Below are 20,870 nucleotides of genomic sequence, written 5' to 3' on the forward strand. Positions count from 1 at the left end.
CTCTGGGATGGATATAAATCAAAAAAAAAAAAAGTTGTGGAAATTCCCTGGGGAGATAAAAAGGGCGAAGAGAGACAGCCAGAAGCTCAATGTCTGAAGTACATATTTTCTCCCTCGTTATGACCGTAGAACACCAGCTATCATTTACATATAAACATACGCCGCCACCATGATGTTTTCCCGTAAGTTTACTGTCTCGGTCCAGACGCAACGGTGGAGCAAATCCATTTATATGCAGCACATCTTCATCATCATTACTCTTAAGCCACGTTTCCGTAAATGCGAAATTGAAGCAGTTCTATACTCATGCATGTGATAGACATTGGCTTGAAGCTCGTCAATCTTATTTCGAAGAGAGCGCACATTCGCCATGATAATAGACGGGAGCGCACGTTGTTTCCTTGTCTCCCGTTTCAGTCTGGCTTTAACGCCGCCCTTCTTCTTTCCTCTTCTATTCCTCTTAATACTGTTACCGGTAAAGTTGAATTGATTGGATAAATCCGCCCGAAGTATTTCCTCAGGAAAACCATCCGTAAGAACAGTATAACATGGATGAAGTCCGAGCTGCATTAAACTATCTCTGGTATATGTAATTACTTTTACTTGATAACATTTCTGAAGAAAAATCGGTATTTGTACTCCTTACAGTTTATTACAACTTAAATAGTACATTAAATCTTTATTTTATCTTATGCACATTAAATATGTTAAGTGTAAGCTCAAATGTGTGTACATTTCAAACATCACGCGCACACACATTTCTACTTCAGTTATGACTTTTATCAGATAAAATATATATACAGTATATACAGACGTGGACAAAATTGTTGGTACCCTTTGGTCAATGAAAGAAAAAGTCACAATGGTCACAGAAATAACTTTAATCTGACAAAAGTAATAATAAATAAAATTCTATAAATGTTAACCAATGAAAGTCAGACATTGTTTTTCAACCATGCTTCAACAGAATTATTAAAAAAAAATAAACTCATGAAACAGACCTGGACAAAAATGATGGTACCCCTAACTTAATATTTTGTTGCGCAACCTTTTGAGGCAATCACTGCAATCAAAGCGCTTCCTGTAACTGTCAATGAGACTTCTGCACCTCTCAGCAGGTATTTTGGCCCTCCTCATGAGCAAACTGCTCCAGTTGTGTCCGGTTTGAAGGGTGCCTTTTCCAGACTGCATGTTTCAGCTCCTTCCAAAGATGCTCAATAGGATTGAGGTCAGGGCTCATAGAAGGCCACTTTACAATAGTCCAATTTTTCCTCTTAGCCATTCTTGGGTGTTTTTAGCGGTGTGTTTTGGGTCATTGTCCTGTTGCAAGACCCATGACCTGCGACTGAGACCAAGCTTTCTGACACTGGCTAGTACATTTCTCTCTAGAATTCCTTGATAGTCTTGAGATTTCATTGTACCCTGCACAGATTCAAGACACCCTGTGCCAGACGCAGCAAAGCAGCCCCAGAACATAACAGAGCCTCCTCCATGTTTCACAGTAGGGACAGTGTTCTTTTCTTGATATGCTTCATTTTTCGTCTGTGAACATACAGCTGATGTGCCTTGGCAAAAACCCGATTTTTGTCTCATCTGTCCACAGGACATTCTCCCAGAAGCTTTGTGGCTTGTCAACATGTAATTTGGCATATTCCAGTCTTGCTTTTTATGATTCGTTTTCAACAATGGTGTCCTCCTTGGTCGTCTCCCATGTAGTCCACTTTGGCTCAAACAACGACGGATGGTGCGATCTGACACTGATGTTCCTTGAGCATGAAGTTCACCTTGAATCTCTTTAGAAGTCTTTCTAGGCTCTTTTTGTTACCATTCGGATTATCCGTCTCTTAGATTTGTCATCAATTTTCCTCCTGCGGCCACGTCCAGGGAGGTTGGCTTCTGATCCCATGGATCTTAAACTTCTGAATAATATGTGCAACTGTAGTCACAGGAACATCTAGTTGCTTGGAGATGGTCTTATAGCCTTTACCTTTAACATGCTTGTCTATAATTTTCTTTCTGATCTCTTGAGACAACTCTTTCCTTTGCTTCCTCTGGTCCATGTCGAGTGTGGTACACACCATATCACCAAACAACACAGTGATTACCTGGAGCCATATATATAGGCCCAATGGCTGATTACAAGGTTGTAGACACCTGTGATGCTAATTAGTGGACACACCTTGAATTAACATGTCCCTTTGGTCACATTATTTTCAGTGTTTTCTAGGGGTACCATCATTTTTGTCCATGCCTGTTTCGTGAGTTTATTTTTTTAAATAATTCTGTTGAAGCATGGTTGAAAAACAATGTCTGACTTTCATTGGTTAACATTTATAGAATTTTTATTTATTATTACTTTTGTCAGATAACAGTTATTTCTGTGACCATTGTGACTTTTTCTTTCATTGACCAAAGGGTACCAACAATTTTGTCCACGTCTGTATATCATAAAGATAGCAATAATATATCAAAATGATCACCAGAGTGTTACTTCATCATCTATAGCACGGGATCGGCAACGGGCTATCAAGAACCATCTGCTGACCAAAAGGGCATTGTTGAATATAAGATGTTAAATATCCAAAGTTCTTTTAAATGATAGAAACTTGGTGGTGTGTCTGATTAAGACACTGGAAATCACTAGTACTTTTGTCTCTTTTATTCTACTAGAAGTTTGCAGTTTGTACAAGTCTTAAGTTATTAGTTGACTTGAGGTTCACATCAAATTCTCATGGAGAAGATCAGATTAACCTTGCAGAGAATTGGAAATTGACATGATGGACAGGATGATGAAATCTGGAAAAGAAATTGTAAAGGATAGAACAGAATCTACTTTATTCAACATTAGCAGGAGAAGTTCTTAAGCCTATTCTGTGCAATTCTGTTTAAAATTGAACACATTAAAACATAATATGGTGGCAGATAATATGGTGGAATCATTGTTTTAAAGCAGTTGAAGCACAGTGCTTAAGTTAAAAGTTTCTAAAGTAACAAACTTTTGTTGGCCTTTTATAATTCTGATTCTAAAGTAATTGAATCAACACGACGCAGTGTGGTGGCAGAGTTGTATTAGATCGTTTGTGTATACAGTTGTGTATACAGTTCTATCATAATTGAAACTGACTGTGAAGATGTTATAATTCTGATTAAATGTAACTGAATTGATCTGACGTAGTGTGATCACAGAATTATTTTCATTAAAAGTGAGTCTGACAAGCTGCGACTCTGTTCAGTTAAAGCAGTAACCCGAAGCAGTGTGGTTTTTGCCCGATGTACTGTGGCACTGTTTTTCTGATAAATACTTGTTTGAGCCCGAGGAACTGTAGCTAGAAAAAGGCTGTTTGAAAAACACAAAAAGGCCCGACGTACTGTGGTTTTGTCAACATACTGTGACATTTTTATATATTTTAACAGTTTAATATGGTGAAGTGTAAAGCCTGATGAAGTGTGGCCGTGTCATAAGAAATGAAAATTTGGTTTAGAAGCCAACATAGTGTGGCTGTTATTCATTCATAAAAGCACAGAAGCTGTGAATAATTATACAGAGTTAAAGTAATTAGATGTTTAATTAGTAAAGATAAAGCCTATTAAATTGCGGTTTAATAATAAATTTTTTAAATTACCGTCACGTAGTTCAATAAAAATTTTAAACATGGAAGAAATTATCGTTAAATACATTGCTAAACATGGCACTCAGGAATGTTTGATGGAATAGTGGTGACTGTTGAAAAACCATATGAATGGGCCATCTCTACATGTGAAAACCATCCAAAAATGCCTAGGAACAAAAAAGGAAAAATTGCCAATGCACTTCAAGCAGTTCTTGCATCTTACAAAGTAACTAGTAGGAGAGTAGATGAGCTAGAGGCTGAAATTGAATGACTCCGTTTCGGGGTAATATGCTTAGATTCTCTGTAGAAGCATTGTCTAATGATTTGGAGGAAGCAAAATTTGAATGATGAAAAATTGCACAACTAAGAAACACATCAGTAAGACACCATTAGGAGTCATGGTGTGTAATTCAATTTCAGAAATGCTAGATTTCTGAATGCTAGACATGCAGCTTTCAATATTCTGATTGCACAGCTAGGTTCCCTATGGCACCAGTTCAAGGTACTACGACTATGCGTGCTAGTGAAGCTGGAGAAGAACCTATGACCTCTACCTTGGTCAGAGGTTTTAATCCAAATGAACTAGAAACTGTGATTAATATTATTTTATCCTGCCAAGTGAGATCCATTAGATTTCCTAAAAAAATTGGAAGAATATGCTGAGGTTTACAGATTTACAGATGGCGATGCATGTGTTCTGTTAAGAATATGTCTGCCTGACACAGAACTGCAAATAAGACCAAAGGAAAAGGGGCATGTAACGAATCCATATGATTCCATATGCGGAGTTTTAATGGAGACAGCAAACAAATCCAAACGTAATCCAAACTCAGCGTCAAATAATCAGGCAAAGGTTCAAACACAATAATCAGTCCAATCCGAGTCGTCAAGGCAAGGGGTAATCCAAAAAACAATAGTCAAGAAAAAACAGGCAATAGGTCAAAACACGATAGAAACAGACAGATAAAGAAACACTTGGTATGCTGAGATGAGCTGGCAATACGCCCGCACCAGGCTGTTGTTTGGGCCTGGTTAAAATGGCCGCCAAAAGGGAAGTGGGCGTGGAGAAAGCAGAGGAAGAGCTGACAGTCAGTACTCTGGGGAAGGCTCCCTCTGCTGGTGTGGCGTTACAGGGCATTGCTTGAAGTCTTAGAGATTATGTCAGTTAACTGGGATAAAATGCATAAAATCCAAATGAGGAAAGGGGAGTATCCAGCTAAATTTTCAGAACGACTACTAGAAACTTTTAAAACGTTCAGTGGTAATCCTGATATTACTCATAATGATGTATGTTTCAAGTCTGCCTTGATTAGCAAATGTGACCCACTCACCCACTCTGCTGTGACAATTCTTGTGACACCTCAATATGATTATAGTGACATTATTGCTAAGATGACACAGTTTTACAACTGTTTTTCTTTTTCACAAAGAAAACACATCCTGTATCTGTAAAAAGTGCTAAGAAGCCATATCAGAGCAGTGGTCACGGAAATGAGAAAATCTTGAAAGTGGAGACACACAGGAGAGACCACCTCCTTGTAAAACTTATAATCTTCCAGTGTGCTACACATGTGGCAAAGAGGGACATATTTCTAGGGGATGTAAAATTTCCCTTAAGAAAACAAGTCAAAATTGACAAGCTGAGTAAAGAAAACAAGGAACGGCGCTCTCATATGGAGAAGCAGAGCTCTCAAACAATGTCTTTTTCAGCATAAGGATGTAAGACCTCCTTAACTAATGTAGCACCAATGTCACGAGACAATAATGATAGACAAATCGTAAATATTGCTGTTGGAGGCTGATGCAATGATTGATTAGTGGATTCTGGTGCTTCCTTAACAATTCTTCATTCAGACAATCCCTCACACAAAAGTAAAAACACAATAACATTAGAGACACGATTTCTTCAGTATCACAAACAGATAACATGTCATTTCAGATTGGCAAAGATGATACAGACAAAGCCTGGCTCAGCAGAATCGGTGATGGTCGCAGTATCCTATGTTCAGATATTATGACCAAGAGTGGTTTGTTATTGACTAGAGCAACAATTGTATGACCGTTGTATTTGGAGTAATCCTCAATTGAAGACAAAGTTGTGAAGATTTCTGATGTACATGCTGTTCATGCAATAAAGAAGTCAGAGGATTATGATTTAGATACTTTGCCAGCAGTGAAAGATTCAGAACTATCAGAACTTTTAAGTAAAAACAGAGGGTTTTGCAAGATCTAAACATGATTGTGGCAGAGTTGATACTAGTCTAATGGAAGTGAAGATTCAGGGATGTGACCCAACCACCCTCAGACAGTATGAACCCAGGTGAAGCAAATCCATGTATACAACGTATTGTGGATTATTTATTAGAGCAGGGTGTCATCAAGCAATGCTTTTCCCCATCATTAGCCCCAATTTGTCCTGTTTGCAAGCCAGATGGTTCTTGGAGATTATGCATAGACTACAGGGAACTTAACAAATGTACACAGACTTGAGCACCTGTAGTGACTTCCACTCCCAATGTATTAGCATCTCTTTTACCAGAAGCTAGGTATTACTCAGCCCTATAGGTGTCTAATGGTTTCTGGTCAATTCCATTGCATCCAGAATGTCAGTATAAATTAGCTTTTAAGTTCAAAAACACTCAACACACATGGCAAGTTTTACCGCAAGGATTTGTAAGATCACTCAAGCTGAAATCAGAAGTCACTTATCTAGGCATCAAGATAAGTGAAGGGGGGTGTAAACCTAATTAACAAAAGGTGGAAATTATTCAGACTCCCAGTCCCAGTATCAGTAACAGCTTTGAGGTCATTTTAGGTATAGTGGGAATTCATTGAAGGCTTCACAGATATAGAAAAACCTCTGAACAGTATTCTTTCAGAAAGAAGAAAAGTTATTCTTTAGATTAAAAGTGCGAATGATCAGACAGCTTTTGGTGAAGCTCCAGCCTTATGCAACCCAGACAGAACACAATCATTTATTTTGCAGGCAGCTGCAACAGAGGATTCCCTTTCAGTCGTCCTCTTTCAAGATATACAGGAAGGTTTGCGTCCCATTGCTTATGCTTCTCAGGTACTTTCTCCAGTTGAAAAAGCTTTTGACTCTACACAAGACACCTACTGTCCATTGGGCAATGTCAAATTTTGAATACATTTTATGTTTTTACATTGCATAGTAACATTGCATAGTCCACACACATCTCTACAACTTCTCTTAAATGAAAAAGTGAAGGGAGTATCCAATGCCAGGCTAGGCAGATGGACATTAGAGTTAGGGTTTAAAAATTTGAAAACTGTATACAAGCCCAACTCAATGCTTCCCTGGACACTCCTGTATGAAGGTACTCCACACACTTGTGAAGAAAAACAGATCCGTCCCCCTGAAAGTGTTTTTGAGGTAAAAGAAATTGAAGGAGCTATGGACGTGTATGTTGATGGTTCTAGATACTGGCAAGATGGGCAATATCATATAGCTTTTGCCATCTACTCTTCCCTAACCAAGAAATATAAAAGATTTGGCAATTAATTCTGACAGTGGTCCTGCCGATGACAGTAGTAATGCAAGAAAACCCCCTTCTGGAATTATGACGAAACCTTATCAAGGGGTGGAACAACATCCAATGGATACACATTCCAGTTTTAGTAAATCTAACAGCATGGTCTCCTGATCTGGATGAGCGTTGCCAGGGAGAGAGTGTAACAGAGGATCTGGTGACCACAGCATTCTAGAGATACCATGGAGCAGTAGCTACTAACTCGCCTACAGATCATCCAGCAGGATTGATTTGGGATGTAATAACCTAGAGCACTGTCAAACACTGAATGGCCGCTCTGTTATTTTTTTATTCCTCAGTTAGGAACCTACGTATGCTGTTTGATAGCAATCTTTCAAAAATTCCATATTACAACCTATGCTGTCAATATTAAATGTAATTCATACGTTTCTGACCTTGAGGTTAGACTATTTTAATGCTTTATTGGGTGGTTCTTCTACACGCTTGATAAACAAACTTCAGCTGGCCCAAAACGCAGCAGCTAGAGTCCTTACTAAAACTAAGTATGACCATATTGTCCAGTTCTGTCAACACTGCACTGGCTCCCTATCAAGCATCAGAGAGATTTTAAAATTTTGTTAATCTTTATCTTAATTGTTTAAAATGTTGTTAATAATTATCTTAATGTTACGCTTATGGATGCAACAAAGAAATCTCTGTTATCTCTTTCTCTTATCTCTGTCTATAGACCACCAGGACCTTATGTAGATTTTCTTAAGGAATTTGCTGATTTTATTTCAGACTTAATAATTAATAAAGATAGAGCACTTATTATCTGTGATTTCAACATTCATGTAGACGACCCAAATAATACAGTAGGAGCTACTTTCATAAATTTATTATCATCTTTTGGGCTAAAGCAAAATGTAATCGGCCCAACTCGCTGTAAGCATACATTAGATTTAATTATTTCGCATGGCATCAATGTTTTAGACCTGGATATCTTACCTCTAAGTGATGATATCACTGATCATTTCCTTATATCTTATAAACTCTCTGTAAGTGAGATTAACCGAGCCGCACCTCGTTACCAACTGGGTAGAACCATTATCCCAACCACTGTAGATAAATTCACAAATAACCTACCAGACCTTTCTGACCTGCTCCGCAAACCTGAGAATGCAGATGATCTTGAGCAAATGACCAGCAGTATGTGCAGTATCTTCACTCGCACATTAGATACTGTCGCTCCCATCAAGTTAAAAAAGGTTAGAGAGAATAAAAGTGTACAATGGTACAACAGTCATACACACGCTCTAAAAACAGCTACTCGTTCACTAGAACGTAAGTGGAGAAAGACTAAACTAGAGGTTTTAGAATTGCCTACAAGGACATAATGTGCATTTATAGACAGTCACTAAAAGCAGCCAGAGCCGAGCACCTCCGTAAACTCATTGAAAGCAACCAAAACAATCCTAGATTTTTATTTAGCACAGTGGCTAGATTAACAAATGATCGGTCAGCAATAGAACGCTGCACACCCTCTCAGTTAAGTAGCAATGACTTCATACAATTCTTCACTAATAAAATAGATAATATCAGACTTAAAATAACGGAAAATCAACCCTTAACTTTGTCCTATAGTCCAGCCTTACTCAGTACCCAGCAAATTCAGTTACAGTGTTTTGCAACCATAGGACAGGAAGAGTTAAACAAACTAATCAATAAGTCTAAATCTGCCACGTGTGTATTAGATCCTATTCAACTAAATTTCTGAAAGATATATTACCAGCTGCTGGTGAACCTCTTCTAAATATTATTAACTCCTCCCTATCATTAGGTCACATTCCTAATCCATTCAAATTAGCAATTATTAAGACTCTGATCAAAAAACCACAACTTGATCCTAATGAATTATCTAACTACAGACCGATATCAAATCTCCCATTTATATCAAAAATATTAGAAAAAGTTGTGTCAGCACAGTTATGCTCCTTCTTAAAGATGAATGACGTCTATGAGGAGTTTCAGTCAGGTTTTAGACCGCACCATAGCACAGAAACCGCATTAGTTAAAATCACTAATGACCTGCTCTTAGCCTCCGACCGAGGCTGCGTCTCGCTACTAGTTTTATTGGATCTCACTGCTGCATTTGACACTATAGATCATAATATTCTCCTGGAGCGTTTAAACACCGCTGGTGTACAGGGACAGGCTTTAAAGTGGTTTAAATCATACCTATCAGACCGTTATCAATTTGTAGATATAAACGGAGACCGCTCTAGTATAATGCCTGTAAATTGTGGTGTGCCTCAAGGATCAGTTTTAGGCCCCTTACTGTTCTCGATATACATGCTTCCCCTGGGGAACATTATTAGAAAGCACGGGGTTAATTTCCACAGTTATGCAGATGACACACAGCTATACATTTCATCTAAGCCTGATGAGTTATCAAAAATGTCTAAATTAACAGAGTGTGTTAAAGACATAAAAGACTGGATGACTAGAAATTTTCAGAGGTGCTTCTTATCGGCCCGAAAACATGTTTACAGCAAATTTCTGAGCTCAAACTACAATTAGATGGATGTGATATAAATGTTACTCCGACAGTTAAAGACTTGGGTGTGATATTGGACAGCAACCTGTCCTTCGAACACCATATCATTCATGTTACAAAATCTGCCTACTTTCATCTTAGAAATATATTGCTAAACTCAGACACATGCTCTCTCTCTCAGATGCAGAAAAGCTAGTTCATGCGTTCATGACATCTAGACTGGATTACTGTAATGCGCTGCTCGCTGGTTGTCCAGCATCTTCAATAAACAAGCTTTAGTTAGTGCAGAACGCAGCCGCTCGAGTTCTTACCAGGACAAGAAAATATGATCATATAACCCCAGTTTTATCCTCCCTGCACTGGCTGCCTGTTAATTTCCGAATTGATTATAAAGTACTGTTACTGACCTACAAGGCTCTAAATGGTTTAGCCCCCATTTATCTGACCAGCCTTCTGTCTCGCTACAACCCGTCACGCTCTTTAAGATTTCAAAACTCAGGGCTCCTGGTAGTTCCTCGAATAGCAAAGTCCACTAAAGGTGGTCGAGCGTTTTCACATTTGGCACCCAAACTCTGGAATAACCTTCCTGCTAATGTTCGGGGATCAGACACACTCTCTCAGTTTAAGTCTAGGCTAAAGACATATCTTTTTAGCCAAGCATACTCATAAAGATTCACATAAACCTATGCTACAGTACATTGTGATTCCCAATAGTATGAATGGCCGCTACGCTAATTATCCTTTTGTCTCCACCTTGGGATGCACATCCCGAGGCATCTAAATACCGAGCCTCCAGTGGACCCGTGAGAGATGACCTTCCTGCGATGACATCGAGGAAAACTTAACCTTCCGTCTGGATTAATTCTATCTTGAAGTTTCTTGTATTGTAATTCATCCTGTTGTGTAATGATTTGCTTTTGTGAAGCTGCTTTGGAACAATAGCCATTGTAAAAAGCGCTATACAAATAAACTTGAATTGAATTGAATTGAATTAATTACTTATATAGCCCTGAGCGGTTTAGTTCCTCAATATAAGCGAGCTCTTATCACATTATAGTCCTGAGCGTCCGCTGCATTCTCAAAACTGGCTGTTTGATAATACCTGGAATATGAAAATCCACTGTGAGTGGCAGATTATTTTCCTATTTCCTATTTATCTCTAAAACCTATCTTACACATAACACACTAATACTCTTCTATTATTTAAATTCATTAAAGGACTGTTAGGCTGCATTAATTAGATCAGCCTGAACCAGGAACACTCCCGTAACACACAATGTACACTAAAAGTAATCTGTTTTGTTTCTCATTCTGTTTCTCAGTTTGTAAAATTTAACTGGAAATTAAGTGCTGGGTGTAAGGCCAGCGAAGAAGCGGGCACAAACTAAGCCTGCTTTTTACCAAGTTTTTCTCTCCATTCTTTGGATGGGTTTTGGTTCCTTGCCACTGTTGCACGATTATTGTCAATTTGATTACAGAGACTCTGCATTTATTTAAAAAAGTTTAATTTTGTTTAATTATACATTACCACTTTATTCTCCTATTTGATACTGTTCAGTGCTTTGATAAAATCTGTATTGTTAAAAGCACTAAATAAAAAGCGATTGATTGGACTGAAGTTGACTGGACAATGCTTCAAATTAACAATGACCCAAAGCATACAGCAAAAGCAACCCATTAATTTTTGAAGGTAAAAAAGTTAATTATTTTGAAATAGCCATGTCAATCTTCTGATCTCAACCCGACTAGGCATGTATTTCACTTGCTGAAGGCATAACTAAATGCAATAAGACCCACAAAGAAAAAGTACAAATTCTCAACAAAATATAAAAATTTACATTTTATTTTTGACTGTATTTATTTGTCCACTAAAGTTTGAGCTCCTGAAAATGGGGGGACTGTGTATAAAAATTATTAGCTTTTGTTTATTTTTGTGCAATGCCTTTAATGAAAGCTTAAAGTCCGCAGTTCAAATTAATCTTGAATGTTTCACTTTAATTCTATTACAGAGCCAAAATTATGAAAATTGTGTCAGGGTCCAAATATATATGGACCTAACTGTAAATGAATCACTTTGATTTATATAGTGCTTTTAAAAACATAGATTATGTCAAAGCAAAGCACATAAAATAAATATAATATTTACAATATAATCTAAATTTACAAGATTGTCGAGAAAAAACTGTATGTGTTTAAATTGCTGCACCAATAAACTCTATTCATATAGTTTTCCATTAAACTAAATTATATTTGTACCAAATCATTAATAAAGTATTAATAATGTACATAATGACTTATATTTGTAGTGTGCTTTTTACAGGAAACATTTGCCTTTCTTTGGCAAAATGAAACATTGTGAACCCTATGGTCCCTTTAGCTACAATATAGATCTTCTTTGTTTGCTTTGTATATTTAAACCAAAATCTTACTCCTCTATGTCAAATTTGTCATTTTACCTGTTTGTCGACTAAATAAACTGTATTAGACTGTGCCTTAAAGGGAATGCGATATGTTTGGTGAATGTACTACCTGTTGTACAAGATGCTAGGACTGTAGTTTTCCCCAGTGTGTGGAATTTTGATATGTTGATTAAATAATCATAAAGTATTATAAAATATAAGCAAATAACATATGAGAGAATACATGCAATATCCTTATTTATGCCATTAAGTTTATGTTCATGTTTATGATTTCCGGTGGATCAAGTCATTGCTGCCTCTTACAGCACTATTGAAGGCAGTGCTGTGTTAATTGAGCTTATCAAGTCACCAACACATAAGAAGGGTATCATAGTAGGCCGTGCGGTGGTTTCTATGACTGCTGGTAAGTGGGTGCAGGTTAGAATGCTGAATCCATATGACCATAAGTCCATCAGTCTGAAAAAAAAATTCCAAGGAAGCAAACGTTCCTCTCTGGAGTGAAGGTCTCAGAATCTGCTTTGATAACTGTTGGCTAAATTCCCCCTTTATAAAGTAAGCATGTTGTGATGAACAATATATTCCGTACTAGAGCAGTGAGACAATCGGCTTGATGAGGAAAAGGGTGAAGAAAGTTGGAAATGGTGTGAAATGGAAATGGAAGTGTCAGGTTTGTCGACCATGTTGCAGCTGATCATTACCATCATCACTGAATTTTAACAAAGCTGTAACTAGACGCATGTGAACAGAAGTGGGTGACTAAGTTGGCATGGTACACATTTGACATCCAGTATATACCCGGCACTAACAACGTGATTACTGATGTGCTGAGCTGCCAACCGTTTGTCCCCAGTCATGTGAGTCATAGACTTGTGGCTGAACCTTACGATCATCTACTGGGAAAATCTGAACTGATATAAGAAGAAATGGTACAGGATTCGTTTTGGCTGGGCATCCATTAGAACAAGTTTCTGCTGTTTTTAAAGCTCATACAAAGGGGGAAATGGGAGTGGAAGGTAGATACATTTCCTTGTATCTGTGGATACAAGATGTCATACCTACCATGTCAGGAACATTTGGACTAATCAGGAGAAGGTGGTTCACAGGAACCTACCTTTACAAGCTAACTTCTTACCCAATGAAGAAAGGGATCACTGTTTGGAACTTCTGAACTGCTGGTAATAAAACTGATGAACCAGTTCATCAGTGGACAAGGGAACCAAAAATCTGAGTTCTAGTGCAGGATTTGAGCATATTCATGATGGTTTGGTTTCTGATATACTTCTGATATAGATGTGGAGGAAAGTGAAACTGACATGACAGGATCAGTACCATCTGTACTCCTGAAGAGACTGTTCAACCCCCTTTTTGAAATGGTTCACCCTGCAAGAACGAGGGCTGTCAGATTGGTAAAAACCAATAGACATAAATCATGTCCCAGAAAACTCTCCTGGGTAGCTCCTCGCTCATCATTCTTAGGTCAAAAGCTTCTTAAGTCATTGTTACAAGTTCACTGTTTGTGTAATTCATCTGTGGTATTGTTTGAGTGGGATCAATGAGTATATGTGAGGCAGTGTTCCTGGCATATCTTTTTTTTTTTTTTTTTTTTGCGGCCTGACACTTGAGAGTCTGGCCAACTTACTTTTATCGCGTTCCCAGTAAGTTGAGAAACACATATGTTCCATGAAGATACTGTATTTATGAAAAGGGCTCCTTTCAGTCAGTTGCTGCCATCTGCTGAAAACTTTGCGTTTGTAGCTCTGTGTAGCTTCGCTTTTCTATTTATCACTCTCTGTTGTTTAAAGTGATCAAATATAACTTAATTCCCTCAATATTTTTGATATTATCTATTAAACTAATCTGACTAATTCAACTGTTTCTTATTTTGCTTTTAATCTAAAAACAACACATGTGTAATGCGTTCGCATTTGTAGCCAGTCATCTTATCACTTGTATTTCCACTCATTTTTCTACTTCACGCCTATTGTTTTCTTTTTCTGCTCAATTTTAGACAAGCTCGTCAAAAACAACAGAGGTAAGTGAATCATCCTTCACTCACTGTGAATAAATTACTTCTCCTGGCATTGTCACCTGCATCTCTTGCCACATGTATCGGTTATCTCTGTTGGCAACCAGGGATTCACATGTGATAAATGCAGGGAAATAGCAAGGCTAACATAGAAGTTTTTAGAATTAGAGACGCATCAAAAATTTAAATTGAAGACAGTGTGAGTGTGAGGGCTGTACATACTGCTTTAGACGAGACTAATTCAGCTGCATGGGCTCTAATGCCAGAATCGAACAATGTACATGACATTGTTTGATTCTGGCATTAGAACCCAAGGCAGTTGTGTGTAACCGTGAGACGTAATAGTCATGGGTTAAACACCCTCAAGACTGGAGCAAAGGAACCTGTCACATGAATAAATATAAAGAATATTAAAACAAAAACTTTTCATAATGTTACTGTTTTTAATGTAAATGAATATTTAATAAACATACAAGACATGAGAGACATATTTCAAAAACATTAAAATAGTAATGTGTCTAATAGTAATAACTCATAGTACTGTAACGTAATAGTAATGTAACGTGTGACTTTTGGCAAGTACTGCATATAAAAAAGACATCCTCTCACTTTCAACAGTTTCCACCAAATTTTTAATATGTGATCAATATCAAAAGCAGCAGTCAGTATCTGGCCTGGCCATAAGCAACTTTAAGTATTTCATCCTGAAGTTCTCAAACTTTCTGGGTGTTCATATGGTCACATGTGGTTTGGCTCGGCAGGACGATCAGCTGTACTTTCTGTCTTCCTGCACTGGCTTATGTGTCTTGCCTTGCATTACTGATGATGGCTTTCCTAAAGACAAAAGGAGAAAGCAATTATTTAACTTAAAGCACAATAGTTAAAATTAACACTATTATTGTTTAATATATCAGTACAACATTAGACAAGCTTAACAAGTGATGAAAAAAATGTTTATCATTAACTTTTGTGAACTACTGCAGTTAACTGTTACACTATACAGCATTCAAGTTTACAGTATACATTTCTATTATGGGTTACTCACTGAATTTATCTGCTGAAAGTTAGCTAGACAACTAATGTGAACTCATATTTAATTATAGCCCACACAACACTTGGCAATAAAATGGTAATAAAAGCTTGCTATTTTCACTAAACAACAATCAACACGCTAACGTAAATAAATAAAGTTATTAAAATGAAATTTCCTTACCCGAAATTTGCACTGATCCAAGATTTGCTAGTTGCTATTCTGCCATTCTTCATTGCTGCAATCCAGGCGTGGTTCTCGTAAATCTAATAGCTTTAATTTCCGATTATATATTGAATTAATGTTAGTTCCAGGCCAGAGGAACACCCAAGCATGCAGCAAAAAAATCTAATTTTTTATTTGACAATATAAACAGCAGGATTAAACAAATTATCACGACCGCATTGTGCATCAGCGGCCTGCCGCCATATAGTTTTGAATGCTATCAAATTATTTTTTTTTTAAAGGAAAGATTGCCATCGAACACCACACCTATGTTCCTAAAAAACAACCTTTTTTTACTCATTATTGGTAGGTTCCTACTGCAAAACAGCACAAAAATGCTGCAAAAATCAACACTATATACTACTATAATAAGAAATAAAAAGTAAAGATTTCACTCTCAAAAAAGGAGAACAAGTTAACATTTGTCAGACTGATGTTCTGTTCTGTACATGCCACCAATTATATAAAAATCACATTTTTAATGTTAATGACAATAAAAATGCAAGCGGTTTGGATTTATTTTTACCTTTCTCATCTGTGACAGTAATCCCTCAAATTTGTGCAGGTCCAGGGTGGGCCCGTTGTATGTGGTGCTGCTTTTGGCTGCTCGGCCCAAGCAATAGATGTTGATTAAAACCTAAAGAACGCAGTGAAAATATTCCTCAGACAGTGTATCTTATTGTCTATATGCTCACTTATTCATTAACTAAGTGCATTTATTTCTTTTTAAGTAGAAAACACACACAAAAACTAAAGTGCTAAACTGTGATATACACTTTTAAAAACAATAAACACAACAGTTTGCATCAGTATTTTTGAGTTGAACTTCTTATGAAATTACATTGTAAGTTGTAAGATCAAGATTATAATATAAACTTACACTGAAAAGTAAAGAAAAGAGTAATGGCTGCCTAACATTCTGCTTTATAATCAGAGGAAGAAATTATATTTTCAAATTATTTAAATAGAAAACTTAACCGCATGTAACCCTCATACCCTGACAGAGGAACAGAGACATTATGTTGTGACAACAGACTGGGGTCTTGCTTGGAGCCCCGATTAGCTCTGATTAAGAGAATGTGCCAATGAAATTGGGCAAGTGTTTAACTAATCCTGAGCCCCTTCCCATCACATGGGTATAAATAGGCGACAGGTGTAACCACTCATCAGACTTCTCCGCTCCCTTCATCAGGGAATGAGAGTTACATACATAACCAAGACATTCACTGTCTGTCAGTCACTACAAATTATGTTGTGACAACAGACTGGGGTCCAATGGAAAAGGCCACAACCTGAACCTGTTACCACCTAATAGCTATGCAATTGTTGGCATGTCAGACAAATGTTATGCAAATAATATAACCCTCCCATTGCCCCAGAGCAATTCACTGACCTTGGTGCCCACAGGGACCAGAGGTGAGTACATGACTACCTGAGAAGCCAACCCGCTATTCCTAAAATAGAAAAATGTCTACCAGAAGGACTTCCAACCTTCCAAGTGGGTGCTAACCTCTTCTATTTGTTGTACAGATGGCAGAAAATCGGGAAGCGGGCCTTCTCAAGAAGGATGCTACGGAGACCACATCCTGACCAAGAGGAGGTGACATGTGGAATGCTGGTATGTACTGACCTAAGGTTGAGGCAGTAAAGCATACACAATATCGCTGTGGCGGGTCCTATCCCAAAAAATGAAGGAAGAGGAACAAATAGAAGCAGAGACAGACGGAACACTTTGTCAAGGGAAGACGTGAGTTTACCAAGAGAAAACTGGCTCTAGCAAAGCCTGGAAGGGGTCTTTTCTGCAAGAAGAACAGACTCTACTTTAAAGCATAGGCTTGCCTCGTAGAGGGAGCTCTAGCCTGGGTAATAGTGTTCCCCACAGCCTGTGGTTAAGGCTCAAGTCTTCTGTGTCCTTTCCAGGAGCCACACATGGAAGTTCCACAGATCTGGACATGGGTGACACACGGTGCCATGCCCCTGAGAAAGGAGGTCCTTCCCCAGAGGAATGCACCAGGGAAGGGCTGAGGAAGTTGAGTTCTGAAAACCAGGTCCAAGTGGGCTAGTACGGTGCAACCAACAGGACACCTCCAGCCCTCGTCTTGAGATGCTAAACAACCGTGCAGGATTAGTTAACCACTTGCTAAATTTTATTGTCGTTTTCTCTTAATCGGAGCTAATCAGGGCTCCAAGCAAGACATAACTCTTGATGGACAGACAGGGAACAGTTATTTTTAATTGCATTTTTTTAAATGCTGCCTTAGAGTGCATTAAATATTCTTTGATCAACCCCAAAAACCCCAAATCAATGCCAAATTTTTAAATGACAGTGTACTATACAGTATATGGTGTATTTTTGGGGTTTTACAGCACTTTGAGTCCTTCACATGCAGAGCATCTGTAGTTAAACTAAAATAAAGAGCCAATCTGAATTCTACATTGAAAGTATTGCATAGTATTTATGATAATACTCCTTGACCACTTCATGATCACAAATCATCTGAAAAAAGCAGTGTTCTTCAGTCATATGCATTATCATTCAGGGGTCTACAATTGTGTGTGTTAAGAATAATCTTCTTGTTATTACAAAATATCAAAGGAGACATTTTATCATTCTGTTTACTGTTTCATCTTAAATAATGCACACTTTTGATTTACCTAGTCCTAGTGTACAGAACACATGTAATTGTGCAAGTTCAAAATTTAAAACCTTTGATGATGACAACATAATGAGATCTGAGAATGTTGAAAATGCAATGTAAAATCAACTTTACAAAAGCTAGCTGTTGATTTTGACTGAAAAAGAAAATATGAATTGGATTCATGCCCACAACTTATAGTAATTAGTTTAAAATATATATTAATGCTACAACGTATAAAGTTTACTGATATACACATATCAGTCTTGATTTTTACATAAGATTTTATAAGATTTAAGATTTTAAGATATAAGATTTTACTTACATTTTTTTTTAATTTCTTGTTGCTGTCTGGATCTCTGTGAGAAAGACCAAGAATAAGAAAAATATATAAGTGGACATATTATGTAACTCAATAATTTACAAAAAAGAAAGAGAGGTAACAGATGAGTAAGTTAAAACAAAGTTCAAAAAAGAGAGAAAAAAAAGGTGAGCATAAAACTTTTAAATCATCTAATGTTGGGGAACCTGAGTGTTTTGACTGGTGTGACTTGATTTTCAGTCTGCAGATTTTTAAAATGGCTTTGGCTTAAAATGTAGTAAAAATGTAAATACACTCTCAGGAAAAAAAAGATTCATTGGGATTCTTCACTCAACTCCAAGGAACATTTTATGCTAAAAGTGTTCTATAATGACAAGAAAGAACAATTCTTTAGGCTTAAGTTCTTTAGGCTATTATTGTCTTAGTTGTTACAATCACTGTCTCATCTTTGCATGTCTCATGTGCTATATGAGGGGTGTGTCTCAGCTGGTGATCACAAGCTCCGTTTCAGCTGTAGCTCGTTACTAGGGTTATTTAATACGGCTAATGCAACATAAAACGTTATGTTACCAGTGTCGTTACCAGTGTCTTATATGGGCGTTTCGCCACTCGAGTGAAGTTTTTTATTCTTATTTTTACTATTAATATAATATCAGCCCAAAACAAAATTCAAACTGCCAGTAATTTGAAAAATTTGAAAGATTTAAATATGGTTTTCAAAACATGCTACATTTACTTTATTATTTTGGCACATTCTTGCTTTGTGCATACCGTGAGACTGTGCAACGCTACTTTTAAACAGTCAGTTTAAAAAACAATGCATAAATTGTGCCAAAGATTATGTAATTCAGGAATTTAAAAATATATCTTCTGTCTGGACCTTTAGACCAAATAACACAAATCTGGTAAAACATTTAAACACCCTTTTAAACAATTGTTTAATTGTGCACCTTAACACTATAACACAAGCAAAGAAACACACACACTAAAGCGGTGAATGAAATTCTATCTCTTTTGTGCACTCAGTTTGACTAACCAATCCTATTGGCAAGACAATCTTTTTGGTTTACTGTATTTTCAGTGTGCTGTCTCAAAGACCTCTTCATGCCTGATGGCTTATCCCTCACTGAGAAAAAACTACCGCACTCATGAACTTTGAGGGAGACATCTGAGACAACAGACTGTGCAGTGGACAAACACACCTTTGTTTAATATCTACATGTTGTGGCTATGAGGGAGAAAAGCTAAAAATATATGGAGGACGTTTGTATACTTAAAACCTTTAAATTGGCCCATGGAAACTATGTTTATTATCCAAATGAGGATAAACAAAAACTTCTGGGTTTTTTTATATAAAGCAACATTCCTTATGGATTTTTTTGGTGACCGATTCCAGTATCTTAGGGAGCAGGGTATCGCAAAGACACAGTGCATATTCACTATTGTAGTCATTTCACCAATTCAAACCACATCAATCTCTGTAACTACCATCAATTTTCTATATACGCATTAATAAGTGATATATAATTGCTAATAATGACTAAGTTACACTAAAACTCATGCTGAAAAGTTAAACATTATTATATAATAAAGGTATGACATTTTGGACAAGAAATTATCACTTGGGCAAAAAAAAGAAAAAAAACCCAAACAGGATGAGATAGTAGCCTAGACAAACATAGATAATAATAAATACATGCAGTTCACATGACTCTTTGGAGAAGCAGCAGTCTGTGTCATAAAGATGACCTAAAGCAGCTTGTGTCAGGACAGACGAGCAGACCCAATTGCAGAAGGAAAATAGTTTATTTGAACAATTAAGGGTTTGTGTAATAGTCCAACAAAAAGGGTGAAACAGCTGGCAGTCGACTCCAGCCACAATCCCAGCTGCAGAGGAGGTGAAGGATAGCTCATCAAACTGACTCAATTCGATGGGACGAAGTGTGAACCAGACCCAACCGGTGGGGCGGGAAAAGGTGGCCGGTCAAAGCGGGTGATGAGAAGCCTCCCACTGTAGCCACGTACAGCATCCGCTCGCTAGAGGACCGAGACGGGTACTGGCACCTGAAGGTCGTCGGTGAGAGGAGAGTACTGAGCTGGGTAAAAAGTGAACTGGAGAGATGGGAGCAGAAGATGGGGAAAACGAGAAACTAACAAAATAAAAAGTCAAAAAGGCAAAAGACAGCACTAACTAGACTGAAAACAGGACTAAGACTGGACAAACAAAAAACTGAGCTAACTAGCAAACTGGGGTTCAGAGTCAGAATGAACTAACATCAAACGACGGACTGACAAAGGACAGAAAACACAAGGAGATTAAGTAGGGAGGATAATTGACAGAAATGGTGGAAGAGGCATTAGTGTTAAGATGGGAGCGAATAACAGGCTTAACCCTGGATACATGAAAAACAGGGTGTACCCGACCAAGGAAGGAAGGTAACTTGAGCCTAACAACCACCGGACTGAGAATCTTGGTGATCTGGTATGGACCTATGAACCTGGGTGCCAGCTTGCGAGAAGTCGCCCTGAGAGGCAGGTCCTTGGTGGAGAGC

General features: G+C 37.6%; 1 protein-coding gene across 1 annotated transcript in view; it reads right to left on the minus strand.

Annotated features, from left to right (window-relative positions):
• limch1b (LIM and calponin homology domains 1b) overlaps positions 1 to 20,870 on the minus strand; it is a 107,436-nt gene that overhangs the window by 65,758 nt on the left and 20,808 nt on the right. The window contains 2 exon segments of the mRNA XM_043257392.1: positions 15,887 to 15,997; positions 18,322 to 18,355. Coding sequence (XP_043113327.1) covers positions 15,887 to 15,997; positions 18,322 to 18,355 — 145 coding nt within the window.

The sequence above is a fragment of the Puntigrus tetrazona genome, chromosome 14, assembly GCF_018831695.1.
Source record: "Puntigrus tetrazona isolate hp1 chromosome 14, ASM1883169v1, whole genome shotgun sequence".
NCBI classification, from domain to species: Eukaryota; Metazoa; Chordata; class Actinopteri; order Cypriniformes; family Cyprinidae; genus Puntigrus; species Puntigrus tetrazona.